At 39.8% G+C, this 13,492-nt stretch overlaps 1 protein-coding gene and 1 long non-coding RNA gene across 2 annotated transcripts; both read left to right on the top strand.

Moving 5' to 3' along the window:
* The first annotated feature begins 3,671 nt into the window (after positions 1-3,671).
* On the top strand, positions 3,672-4,152 carry LOC122066684. The gene is made up of 2 exons (XM_042630528.1): positions 3,672-3,816; positions 3,953-4,152. The coding sequence occupies exons 1-2, from the start codon at positions 3,672-3,674 to the stop codon at positions 4,150-4,152; spliced, it is 345 nt and encodes a 114-aa protein (XP_042486462.1).
* A 4,419-nt stretch (positions 4,153-8,571) lies between these two features.
* LOC122066683 lies at positions 8,572-10,841 on the top strand. Its single transcript, XR_006136431.1, has 3 exons — positions 8,572-8,694; positions 9,678-9,743; positions 10,497-10,841. It is a non-coding gene; the product is annotated as an uncharacterized LOC122066683 (long non-coding RNA).
* The last annotated feature ends 2,651 nt before the right edge of the window (positions 10,842-13,492 follow it).

Genomic DNA, 13,492 nt, shown 5'->3' on the forward strand with positions numbered 1-13,492 from the left:
GGTGTGAGTTCTGACCAATTGGTACCTTTAAAATGGGTAGAGGGAGTTGAGAGGGCATTGGTGGTGTTGAACTGCAGTGATGAACAGAAGATCATGTGTGCTACCTATCAACTGCAGAATGAAGCCTATGTCTGGTGGAAGGCTACCAGACCCATACTGTTAGCCACACATCCACAACCCACCTGGGATTAGTTTATAGAAGTGTTCTATAAGAACTATTTCCCTATCAGTGTGCGGGATAGAAAGGAATTAGAATTCATGGCATTGACCCAAGGACCCAAGTCAGCATTAGAGTACCAGCAACAATTTGAGGCTTTGTACTATTTTACCCCAGAACATATGAAGAATGACAATGCAAAGGTGCAAAGGCAAAGAAGTTTGAGAAGGGTCTGAGGTCTGGCATTGAAGCTGAGCTAGTAGCACATTGCGCCAGAGTTATGCTGATGTCGTTCAGTTTGCAAAGTCTAGTGAGGACAAGCAGAGGGAAGGCTACCAAATTCAGGTAGCAATAAGGGCTAGGGCAGGTAACACAGGGAGACAGTTTGGAAGGTTCAGAAGGGGAGATTCTTCTTCTGCCCCTGTACCTAGACAAAGAGAGGCTATTAGAGCTCCTACTCAAACACAGTCAGCATAGTCCCAGCCAGCAGTTCCTACAGTCCAGCCTCTTGATATGAGGTGTTATGTGTGCTAGCAGTCGGGACATTTTGCAATATTCTATCCTCAAAGGAAACCAAGTGGGCAGAGTGTGGCTTCTTCTTCTTCTGCACCTACCAAGACGTCACAGGCGTCGAGGAAAGTTTTTACACTGACAGCCAAGGAAGCCGAGGTTGCACCTAGAGTAGTGACAAGTACAGTGCTTGTCTTTAATACACTGGCACATGTATTGTTTGATTCTGGTGCATCTCATTTATTTGTGTCTTCTAACTTTGCTCCAAAGCTGGGTGTGAAATCTAAAAAGTTAGCTTATCAGTTGATGATTAATACACCTACAGGATTTATTGTTGACTTAGAAGATGTGTATGAACCCTATAGTATTCAGGTATGTGGGCGAGATATGATAGCCCATTTGATTTGCATAGATATAAAGGACTTTGATGACATACTAGGAATTGATTGGTTGTCAGCATATCGAGCTTGTGTGCTCTGTGCTAAAAAGAAGATATTATTCAGACCAAGGAATGGAGATGAGTTTATATATCAGGGACATAGAAAGGAAAATAGGAAGATTTTGATTTCTGCTATTCTAGTACAAAAATTACTGTGTGTCCAAGACACTACCAAGAAGACTGCTACATTGGAAGAATTGGAAGTAGTTAAATAATTTTCATATGTATTTCTAGAGGATCTAAGTAGTGTACCCCCAGATAAGGAAACTGAATTTTGTATTGATTTAATACCTGGGACAACACCTGTGTTAAGAGCACCTTATAGAATGGTTCCTGCTGAATTAAAGGAGTTGAAAGAATACTTACAAGATTTACTGAAGAAGGGTCTCATTAGACCTAGTGTGTCACCTTGGAGAGCTCTAATCTTGTTTTTGAAGAAGAAAGACAGGAGTTTATGGATGTGTTTTGACTACTGGGAGTTGACCAAGTTGACAATTAAGAACCGATATCTGCTTCCCCGTATAGATGATTTGCTTGATCAATTGCAAGGAGCTAGTATATTCTCCAAATTGATTTGAGGTTAGGGTATCACCAGTTGAAGATTAAGGAGAGTGATATCCAGAAGACAGCCTTCAAGACAAGGTATGGCCACTGTGAATTTGTGGTGATGCCATTTGGACTGACCAATGCACCAGCGGCTTTTATGGGACTGATGAGTAGAGTATTTCATGATATGTTGGATCAATATGTGATTGTCTTTATTGATGATATTTTAATCTATTCCAAGAGTAGAGATGATCATGTAATTCATTTGAGGTTATTCTTACAGAGGTTAAGAGGGAAACAATTATATGCTAAGTTTAGCAAATGTGAATTCTGGCTATCACAAAGGAATTTCTTAGAACATGTTGTATTAGCTAGAGGTATTGAAGTTGATTCTGGAAAGGTGAAAGCAATATTAGATTGGGAGTCTCCAAAGAATGTTAGTGAGATTCAGAGTTTTCTAGGTTTGGCAGGTTATTGTAGAAGATTTATTGAGAAATTTACTCAGATTTCTGCTCCTATAACCTAGTTGACTAGAAAAGGAGTTACGTTTGAATGGACTAAAAGTGTGAAGACAGCTTTTCAGGAATTGAAGAACCGGCTAGTAACAGCTCCAATCCTTGTTATTCCAGATGGTACATCAGGTTTGGTAGTATATAGTGATGCATCCAAATAAGGTTTGGGATGTGTATTGATGCAGAATGGTTGGGTAATTGCTTATGGCTCAAGACAATTGAGAGATTATGAGAAGAATTATCTTACTCATACCTGGAGTTGGCAGCAGTCATCTTTGCTTTAAAAATTTGGTGTCACTATTTGTATGGAGAGAAATGTGAAATATATAGTGACCATAAAAGCCTAAAGTATATCTTTACTCAGAAAGAACTGAATATGAGGCAAAGATGGTTAGAATTACTGAAAGACTATGACTGCACCACCATTCATTACCTTCTAGGGAAAGCTAATGTAGTAGTAGACACTCTCAGTAGGAAACATAAGGTTACTACATTAGCAGCACTTATTGCCAACCCTATGCTGATTGAAGAGGGAAGAGAGTTGGATTTAGAGGTAATTGTGGAAGTGGAGACACCTGAAGATATAACACTTGCCACTCTTACTATTAAATCATCTTTGTTTGAGCAGATCAAGGAAACCCAACCTAAAGATGATCTATTGAGAAAAACCGTGAATGCTATTAATGATGGAAGATAGAAGGATTTGAGGTTCACAGTGAAAGATGGAACATGTGGTTCAATGATAGATTGTGTGTTCGAAGGAAAGAGAAGTTGATATAGTTGATTCTGAATAAAGCCCGTAGAACACCTTACTCTGTACATCCTGGCAGTACTAAAATGTATAGAGATTTGAAGAAAGCCTACCAGTGGCATGGTATGAAGACTAATGTAGCTGAGCATGTGGCAAAGTGCATGAATTGTCAGTTGGTGAAGGCATTGAGACAAAGGCCACATGGGTTACTGTAACCATGGACTTTTTGATAAGATTACCCAGAACTAGGAAAGGAAATGACACGGTTTGGGTAGTTGTTGATAGACTCACTAAAGTAGCCCATTTCATACCAATAAAGATATCTTACTCCATGGAGAAGTTAGCACAATTGTACATTGATAATATTGTAAGATATTATGGTGTGCCTGTCGGTATTGTTTTTGATCGTGATTCTCGTTTCATTTCTAAATTTTGGGAAAGCCTACAAAAGGCAATGGGAACCAAATTAAAATTTAGCATAGTCATTCATCCCTAGACAGATGGACAAATAGAAAGAACAATTCAGACCTTAGAAGATATGTTAAGGGCCTGTGCTATTGATATGAGCTATAGTTAGGATGAGCATGTACCATTAGTTGAATTTGCATATAACAATAGCTATCAATCAACTATTGGTATGGCACTATTTGAAGCTCTATATGGAAAAAAATATAGAACTCCCTTACATTGGATGAAGTGGGAGAAAGAAGAATTTTGGGACCTGAGTTGGTACAAGCTATCTGTGAGAAGGTAGATATGATCAGGGAAAGAATCAAGATAGCTTTATCCTGGCAGAAGAGTTATGCAGACAACAAGAGGAAGCCTATAGAGTTTGTGGTGGGTGAAAAAGTATTTCTAAAGATTTCACCTATCAAAGGCATCAAGAGATTTGGAAAAGGAGGTAAACTAAGTCCAAGATATATAGGACCCTTTCAGGTCTTAAATCGGGTTGGCAAGACGGCATATAGCATTACCTCCAGAATTGGACAGATTTTATAATGTCTTCCATGTTTCTATGTTGAAGAAATATATTCCAGATCCTTCACATGTATTATCTGCTGTGGAGCCTTTGGAGTTGGATGATGATCTAAGCTATGAAGAGCAGCCCAAGGGAATTTATGATAGGAAGGAATACCAATTCCGGAGTCAAACCATTTCATATGTGAATATCAAGTGGAAGAATCATTCTGAACAAGAAGCTTCTTGGGAGAAGGAAGATGAAGTGAAAGATAAGTAACCAGAACTATTTGGTTGCCACCCATTCCAACGACCACCACCACCCTTTCCTCTACCTCTTCATGGCCATGGGTACTCCCAACTCCTAGCAGGCCAACGCACTTTCATGTCTCCTAAGTTGCCTATGAATATAGCACCACCTTCTTTGCAATTAGCAAGGCAGTAGTGAAACCCTTCCATGGTTGAGACAGTCACCACAGCTATTGCCACCAACCCTAATTTCATGGCAGCCCTAGTTGCAGCTATCTCGCTGATCATCAGTGCTCCTCGGAGCAATGATGGTAATTAGATCAACAACAATATGGGTGGCGGTAGTAATTGTTTGAATTTTAGAAGTAACCGCAAGTGTACGGATCAGTGTAGCTAATGGGTCAAACACAAGGAGAGTAGCCACTTTATTTTTGGCTTCTTTTAGTAATGCAAAAGTGTAACGATTGATTATGGTGATCTACTTCTACTGCCGTCCTAACACAAATGTATCTACAAACATCATAACCAACACAACTAGGGAAATTGGAAATTAGAATTGCAATAAAAATTGAAAGACCTAACCATTCACATCTAACCCTAACCATCCATCATCTAGGAATTTAAATACTCAAACCACGCAATTAAAAAGAAAATAATTGAAAGTAAAGGTCCTAGAAATAAAAAGTGCTGAAAAGTAAATAAAAATGCAAATAAAAGGGACAAAGCCAGAGAGAGGCACACAAGAATCTCTACTTAGTTCGAGGGATGCACCATAAATAGTACAGGCTTCCCTACTTGACTAGAGAGTATTCTTACAAGGGCTTTTCTACTTGGATTTCGGGGAAGAGAGGCAAAGTAAATGACTAAAAGTAAATGCAATAAAAGGATGGTTCCATGGCTAGAGAGGTGCAAAGCCAACACATGCATCTAGCCAAGGACCTTGGGGGAAAGGGAAATCAATAACGTAAAATTGAAAATTTAAAACTTAATTTAAGAATAATGGGGAGAAAGAAGAGCGAATGAGAAGGGGGTAAGAAGACTACTGTAGAAGACTACTTACCTGAACTTCCATACTTCAATCCTTAAATTATAATAACTTGATTGATTTGAGATACTACCAGCCCTAAAAACTAGATCTAAACTAAATCAAATATGAAATTGCTAGGCCTAGAGAAAACAAATCATAAAGAGAAAAATTGAACTTGAAAGAGATGCTCCACATCTTGTTCTTGTCACGTAAAACTAAGCCTAGAACTAGAAATTAAAATTATTACACCTTTGAATAACTTGAACAATAAAATAAAAGGCTTGCTAATAAAAGACTTGCATTAATAAAAAAAAATTACAAAACCGCTTGCATAAAAAAAATAAGACAAAGAACTAAAGAGAAAAAGAGAGCACAACTAAAAACCTAGAAGAAGAGAGGAAGAGAGGAAACCCTAAAAGAGAAGTGTGTCATCCCTCCCATTGGTCGACTCTCTTATATAGGGAATGGGATGGAGAACAACGATTTTTTTTTTCCTAGTTTAGGGGATTTTTGAGATTCTTGTTGATGAGGTGGAAATTAGGAGAGAAGAGAGAAAAAGAGAAGATAGGAAAGAAAGTAGGGGAGAGAGGAGCTTAGAAAAATAGAAAAAAAATCTCCAAAAAATAGCAAGCAAGATGTTCGAACTTAAGACCCCTGGTGAGCAAGGGATTTTTGCACATCACAACTCACCAACTATGCTAGGTAGTTGTTGTTTCAAAAAAGAATCTTCAATCACTCAAGGAGGGTCCATTGATTCTTTTTGGAATTTGAAATATTCCTTGTACACCTGGGACACCTGCAAACGGACTGGTTCTGCATCCTAGTTCAGTTCTGATCCATTATTCTTTTTCTAGCCCGAAAAGAATAATCACTTGTATGGGTGACCAAAAGGATATGTACTTTTAATGCAACATGTCATACTCAGAATTTTATCCTCTTTGCAACCATGAAAAGAAACACGACCTCTTTACGTGTAAAATTGGAGATACAGCTCTCGATAGTTCTTAAGACCTTGAAAATAGAAAACCTACAAAAAGAGAGTAAAACCCAAGGTGGCTCCATTCTAAATATATAAACATGCATGCTTTACTACCTAAGATTTCACACATAAATGTACTCATCAGTAATAATAGTAATTCTCCCTCTAGGGTTTCTCAACTTCTTCGGTCCTGCACCAGCTTCTCTACCACATAGAGTATTTAAATCATGACTGTTAGTGTATGTTGAACCTCATACTTTTAACTCTTTATAAGAGAGAGAGAGAGAGAGAGAGAGAGAGAGAGAGAGAGAGAGAGAGAGAGAGAGAGAGAGAGAGAGAGAGAGAGAGATCATAAACAGCACCCCATCCCCATGCACTCATACCCGTAGAGGGAGGCACAATGATTTATATGCGACACACAATAAGACATGCATGAATTGTCTTTGGTTTGGTTTTAACTTTCCTTTACTCCCATAATCAAGCCAACACATACAGGGACTCTACTCAAGAAGTCCAAGATGGAGTCATCTTGATCGAAATGCTACTCATTGTGAAGCTTTAGAGCTTTCATAGTGAGGTGTAAGATACAAGTGGTGGTGGCGGTGGAGTACACACACTTTGTCATACATAAGAGAATGGTAATATTATCTTATATATAAATAAAACTTTTAATACCAAAAATAAAGAAGTACTAGAGAAGCACTCTATGTGTGTGTGTGTGTGTGTGTATGCGTGTGTTACACTCGTGTCCTGACTAGAGGTGGGAAGTACCATCGGGTTTTGGCTTGCAGCTACCCATTGCCGAAGGTGGAGAGATGATCCCACATGTTCGTGCATTGCTTGTCAGTCCAATTGGAGGGGATTCGTACCTTTCGATCCCAGATGGTAAGTGACCTAGCACCCCACACCAAAATCCTGACACACACCAAAATTGCCAGAAGACCATGAACACAGCCTAGTGCAACTATCTGTGTGTGAGGGTAGCGGCCGGAGATGAGATCTCTCTTCTCTCCTTTGGGGAGGGAAAAGGACTTACATCATCATTTTCGTCCTCTCTCCTCTCTTCCTCTTTCATGAGGAGGGGTGTGTCGTGTGTGCTTACCCTGCAGACCCCGCACTGCTGTATTACCGCTTAGAGATACGTGGAGGCCTATTTTGTAGGAGTGTAAAATTTTTCATTCTAGATGGGGGTTTGATGATGGTCCAATACCAGGATCGGGATCATGCAAAAAGGTTTGGAGTCACCACCTAGGGTTGTGGGCCTAGGACCTGATGGTGGACCCAATTCCTAAGAAAAGGGCCCGAAAGTTGGTCTGGTCTAGAGATTTAGGGTAAGTGTCATATTGTAGAGTTGGGAAGGTGTTAGGCACCCAACTACCCGGTTCAACTAGTCTTCCTAGTAGATGCTTAAGAACGAACATTTTCCACAATTATTCTTATTCCACATTCATGGCTAAGTTATCACACATATATACATTGGATGAATTTAAATAACTATGTACACTAAAATAAGGTCTATATAAAGTCTACATTATGCTAATTCTGTTAAGCGCCCTTGCAAATTTTGAGGACAAATTTTTGTAAGGTGGGGAAAAACTGTAACACCCAAAATCTCACCTCTTTACATTGGCTATGAATAGGCACGAGTAACAAATTGGAGAGGCCAACACTAGCTTGGTTGGCAGTAGTGAAATGCCAGGAAGGGAAGAATGACCCAACATGTACTTGTGCCTACTGCCAACGGTGTTGGAGGGATCGGAAAGAAAAGTGGGCCAAGGGGTAAATTAGTAACCTTGATAAGGTTGGATAATAGAACGACCCTAGGTGATGCCAAAATTACTAAATAATAAGACCTGAACAAGTTTGGATACATGTTGTTTACAACATTTCAGTATAATTTCTATGATTCCAGCAAGGTTCATGTTCATGGGCATTTTACCAATTTAATATAACAATATCTGAACCTGATTTCTTCTACAAAATGATAGACCATTGAGATGTGAATCCAGCACAACTTGAATGATCTCAATCCAAGATCGTACGAGAAAGATATGATCATTTTTGTGTAGACAGTCTGAATGGGCCAAGAAGTAGAGGTCAACCGGCAACTACCGGTTTGAAATGGCAACTATCGATTCAGTTCTGTTTTACAGAATTTGAAAAGTCTTTCGATGTAGAGTGCATCCAGCAACTGTCGGATGCAACCAAAAACTACCGGATGCAACCGAAAACTGTCGGATTGATCCAAAAATTCAACCAGCTTGCCGGATTAATTCCGGATGAATAAGACTTAGTCGACAGAGAGCAAGCAGCAATTGCCGGTTTGGTAAAAAGGGTGAAAAAGAAAAGATATAAAATGAATATTTTAATATTATAAAATGAGGGGCTATATGAAGGCCATCACCTTCTCTCTAACCTTTATTTTTTACATTCTATTCGCCCTTTAGTAAGAGGAAGAAAGGAGAATGAAGAAGAAGAAGAAGAGAGGAGAAGAAGAGAAGGGAAGTGAGAGAAATTGTGGTAGAGATCGATTTGCTTGGGAGATTGCTAAAGGATTCAGCAAAAAGGTAAGAAATCTTACCTAGATTAACTTCTAATAAGAGGGATTTTAGAAATAAAAGGGGGTTTAAACTGATTTGGACGTGAATTTGTAAAAAGAGAGGAAATCTAGAAATTTCAGTAACAACTCAACTACATAGAGTTTAATTTTTCTAAAATTGGTGGATTAAATTGGAAAGGAATGTAATAATTTAGTCAATTAATGTGTACACCATGATCGATTCCTACAGAGAGTGAGGATTCTCACTGACTCTCCTCAATTAGGAAAAATCCAATGTGGATGAAGAGAAAATCCATTCAATTTTACTGTTTTAAGGTCTGAAATTTACATGCAAGTTAATTGAAGCCTAATTCTCCACATGCAAGGTGAAAATTCATTTTTATTTCACTGTTTGAGGTCCAATATTCACCTACAAGGTGGGAATTGATGGTAGATCACATGCATGGTAAGATTAATGATGGATTTCAAACATGCAACCTCAAATTGAAGGTTTATCATGAAAATTGGTTTTATTTTACCATTGTAGATGGAATTACATAAATGTGAAATGAAATCTGAGATGGGATCTTCATTATTGAAGGAAGCTTTGGAACAGAGAATTAATTTGAAATTGAAAAGAAATCCCATCTCAATTTCACTAATTTGAGGGTATAGAGACAAACGCAAGAGATATTGAGTATGAATTCCATGCATGCTTATGGAATTGAGAATTTATCATCAATTTTGAAATTAAAATACCGATATCCACTCTAGGTTCATAAATTCATATGAGAGATTGGGTCAAATTGGGGGAAATTTGAAAGTTCTACTGAATCCCATGTAAGACCCTAAGGATTTAAAATGAAATTTGTTAAATTGGACTTGAAGAGGAATTATGGAGCATATAAGGGAGGTAATAGATGATCTTATTAGGGAGAAATTAGATAACACTATTAGGGGTAGATAAAAGTTACTTGATTTTAATACATGTGTATAATTGTTGATTTTTAGGAATCCTAGATAGTCGTGAGAGAGATTCCTTGGCACCAGGAGAGATTGTGGGCCTTGATATTCACTGTGAGTGGGTTCCCTTCTCAACCCCAATTCTTTTGGTGTGTTTATTAATGTTGAGCATGCATTACTTGTTGTATTTGTGCATTTGCATTCATTTTCATCATTTGCATCTACTTGCATATTTGTGGTATGATGGATATGATGGTGGTGGAAATGTGGAAGGAGAGGTAAGTGATATGGGTCACATGCAGGTGCCCATATGTGTATGTATAGTTTAGATGATTTGTTGTGCACCATGTAGAATTTTGGGCTAGGTATCATAATCCCAAGTGCTACACCCCTTGTCCGTAGGGGGTTAGGTACGGACTAATCCCAATAAAAGTGACTGCTTGATTAGCAGTGCATTGTGAGTGGTACGACGTACTGTACTAGTGGTGGATGTGATAGATGTGATGTGTGTGTGAGATAGGATACAACGTACTGTACACCTGTGGTTATTGATATAGCATTACCCTTTAGGGGTTAGCCAGGGGATTGAGGCTCTGATCAGGACTGGTTAGCTCCTGCCTGCGGCGTTGCTTGTATTCCTGAGGCCCAACGTATAGGGTAGGGAATGCCACCTGCGTCGATAGCACTTATACCCATAGGAGATGAGACTTAGTAATGGACTAGCAAATTTGAATAGTTAAATAAATGGATTCAGAAGCATCATTCTATTGTGTGGAGCATCATTGCATATGGATGCGTGTGTTTGTTTCTATCCCACCCCTCACTAAGCATCATCATGTGCTCACCCCCCATTTCTTTGTTCCATAGATGACGAGAGCAGTCAGCTACAAGTTGATAATTCAGAGCATGATGACATGGTTATAGATCAGTTAGCTTGTATTCCGGATTTTGATGACTTCAACCATGGGCATGATTGTGAATGTGATGATTGTGCATACGGTGGATAGAAATATTGAGGACTAATGTATTTGATTATCCTTTTGTATATATATGTGGATGGTAGCGGAAATCAATTTTTGTTGATACAAGTTAAAGGGTAAAAACAACTATTGGAAGAGATTTTTGTGTAAATATTTGTTTTAGAATGGGATTAATGTACATATAGATGGATTACTGTATATGTTGTTATGACTCATTGTATATATGGTATCAAGTATCACATCGAAGCACTGGGTGGATATTATCTATATTTGATTTTATATGATCCATTTGCAAACTCTGATTATGATTTTAGCATATATGGTTGTGGTGTTGTGGACTCTCCAAGAGTAGGATCCTGGTTAAACTGGCTGACTGGCTGCGGTGAGGTATCCAGTGCCAGTGCACCTGTGCTATATAAAGGGCAAGGTAGGGTGTGGCACATGGTCAGTATGGGGGGGTAGACAATGTGTACAAAGTGTGTGGGTAATGGCATTGGTGTGCGGTGCATGACATTGGTGTGCGGCACAGGTGTGTAGCACATGCCACGCGGGGTAGTACGCACATGGGCACAGGCAGGGCAGCAGGCAAGGCTATGGCCGGAGGGGGCTCGAGCTATAACAAGAGGGGGCTTGGGCTATGACCAGAGGGGGCTTAGGCTATGACCAGAGGGTGCTCGGGTTATGACCAGAGGGGGCTCGAGCTATGACTAGAGGGGGCTCGAGCTATGACCAGAGGGCACTCAGGTTATGACCAGAGGGGGCTCGGGCTATGACCAGTGGGGGATCGGGCTATGACCAAAGGGTGCTCGGGTTATGACTAGAGGTGGCTCGATCTATGACCAAAGGGGGCTTGGGCTTGACTAGAGGGGGCTCGGGCTATGACCAGGGGGCTCGGACTATGACTAGAGGGGAATGTTTTTGGGTTTTCTCAGTCCATCATCTCTATTGATCGGAATCATATTTCTAAGAACTATCCATCTATGTGGTCATCTTGACCAGATTCCTTTGTATATAGAAAGTCAAAATTTGACCCTCTTCTCTCCCACGTGGGGTTTCCAAGGTTTTTAGGTAGGGGAATGTTTTTAGATTTTCTCAGTCCATCATCTCTGTTGATCAGAAGCTGGAAGTCATGTCCAAGATCCACATTTCATCATAGCCAGAGGAAGGTGACAAAATTGGGTGTCTACAGAATGCCCCTCTTTGGCCGAGGCCCATGCCAACTGTCGAAGGGCAAAGAAAAGAACAACCACATTTTTTCACTCGGAGCATGTATTGTCGTCATCTTGCTCATTTATGACGGAGTTGAATAATGCAATAGATAATTTCTCTCAAAGTCATTAGAGTTTTAGGACTTACCTGGGCTACCGATTGTAGGAAAGGAATTCGTTACTCTTCAATCCTACAAAAATGTTAGTACTTTGATCTTTTCCTTAGCTGGGCTTCACATGTTCCAACTCAGGGAATTAGGTCTCCAGGCTAGGTCTTTCTGGCCAATCTGGACTATCTAGGACCAATGGTTACAAGAGGAGAATTCACTGCTCTTCTAATCTTACAACAAGCAAAAACATTTGATTCTCGAATTTTCCTTAGCTAAGCTTTGCATATGCTAGTTCAGGGAATGTCGCCTCCAAGATGGGTCTTACGAGCCAATCTGAACTATCTAGGACCGTAGGTTAAAGGAAACGAATTCGCTACTCTTTCAATCTTGCAATAGGTAAAAACATTTGATTCTCGGATTTTCCTTAGCTGGGCTTTGCATATGCCAGTTCAGGGAATGTGGTCTCCAACCGGGTTCTTTCAAAATGGTCTAGACTATCTGGGACTGACAGTTACAAGAAAGGAATTCGTTGTTTTTCCAATTTTACAATAGGTAAAAACATTTGAATCTTTGATTTTCCTTCGTTGGGCTTCACATGTGCCAATTTAAGGAATTTGGTCTTCCAGGTGAGTTCTTTCAAATTGGGCTAGGCTATCTGGTCTTCCAGGTAGGTCCTTTCGAACAGGGCTAGGCTATCTGGTCTTCCTGGCAGGTCCTTTTGAATAAGCAGGGCTATCTGGTCTTCCAGGAAGATCCTTTCAAACCAGGCTACGCTATCTAGTCTTCTAGGCGGGTTCTTTCGAACCGAGCTGGGCTATCTAGTACTGTCAATTATAGGATAGAAATCTGCTGCTCTTTTTTTTGCTAGAATGTCAGATTGTATTTAATATAAGAAACAAAAAGGAAAAAGAAATATGATGCAAAAGCCAGAAGCGAGCCTGCACCTTTGGCATTGCCATCAGCAAAGGCTCACAACTGTTATCTTAAAAATCTGAAGCCAATATAGCCTGCTTCATCAAGAACTAACTCCTATCTGATGCGAGGAGGTAAGGAGACATTCTTAGAGGATATCCCAGATTTTGAAGCTTCCTTAGCCAAAAAATTCACAACAGGATTGGCTTCTTTGTAACAGTGAGATATCTTCCATTCAATGTCATTTAAATAGCTTAGGATATGGTTACACTCTTGAAGAGCAAACCAACGAATAATCCTGCGGTGTAGGAGGGAAACGACTGTAGAGGAGTCAGACTTAATCCACAGCCACTGGATGCCTTTGTCACGGGCGATCTTGATCCCCTTTAAAGTACTCTAGATCTTTGCCACGAAACTGTTTGAAATTCTGAAGAAAATCTGGTAGCCAACCAACATTTTTCCATTATGGTCCCCAAGGACTCCACCTCCTCTGGCTTGACCCGAATTGCCAACCGTGCATCCATCTGAGTTGAGCTTCACCTAAGAGTGCATAGGCTTACACCAGTGGATCTCCAAAATAGGGGGCGATGACTGACTGGACTTTTCAAGATGTAACCTTTCATAGATAATGAGGTCCTCGAGCGACTTTATTG

The sequence above is a fragment of the Macadamia integrifolia genome, unplaced genomic scaffold (assembly GCF_013358625.1).
Source record: "Macadamia integrifolia cultivar HAES 741 unplaced genomic scaffold, SCU_Mint_v3 scaffold2525, whole genome shotgun sequence".
NCBI classification, from domain to species: domain Eukaryota; kingdom Viridiplantae; phylum Streptophyta; class Magnoliopsida; order Proteales; family Proteaceae; genus Macadamia; species Macadamia integrifolia.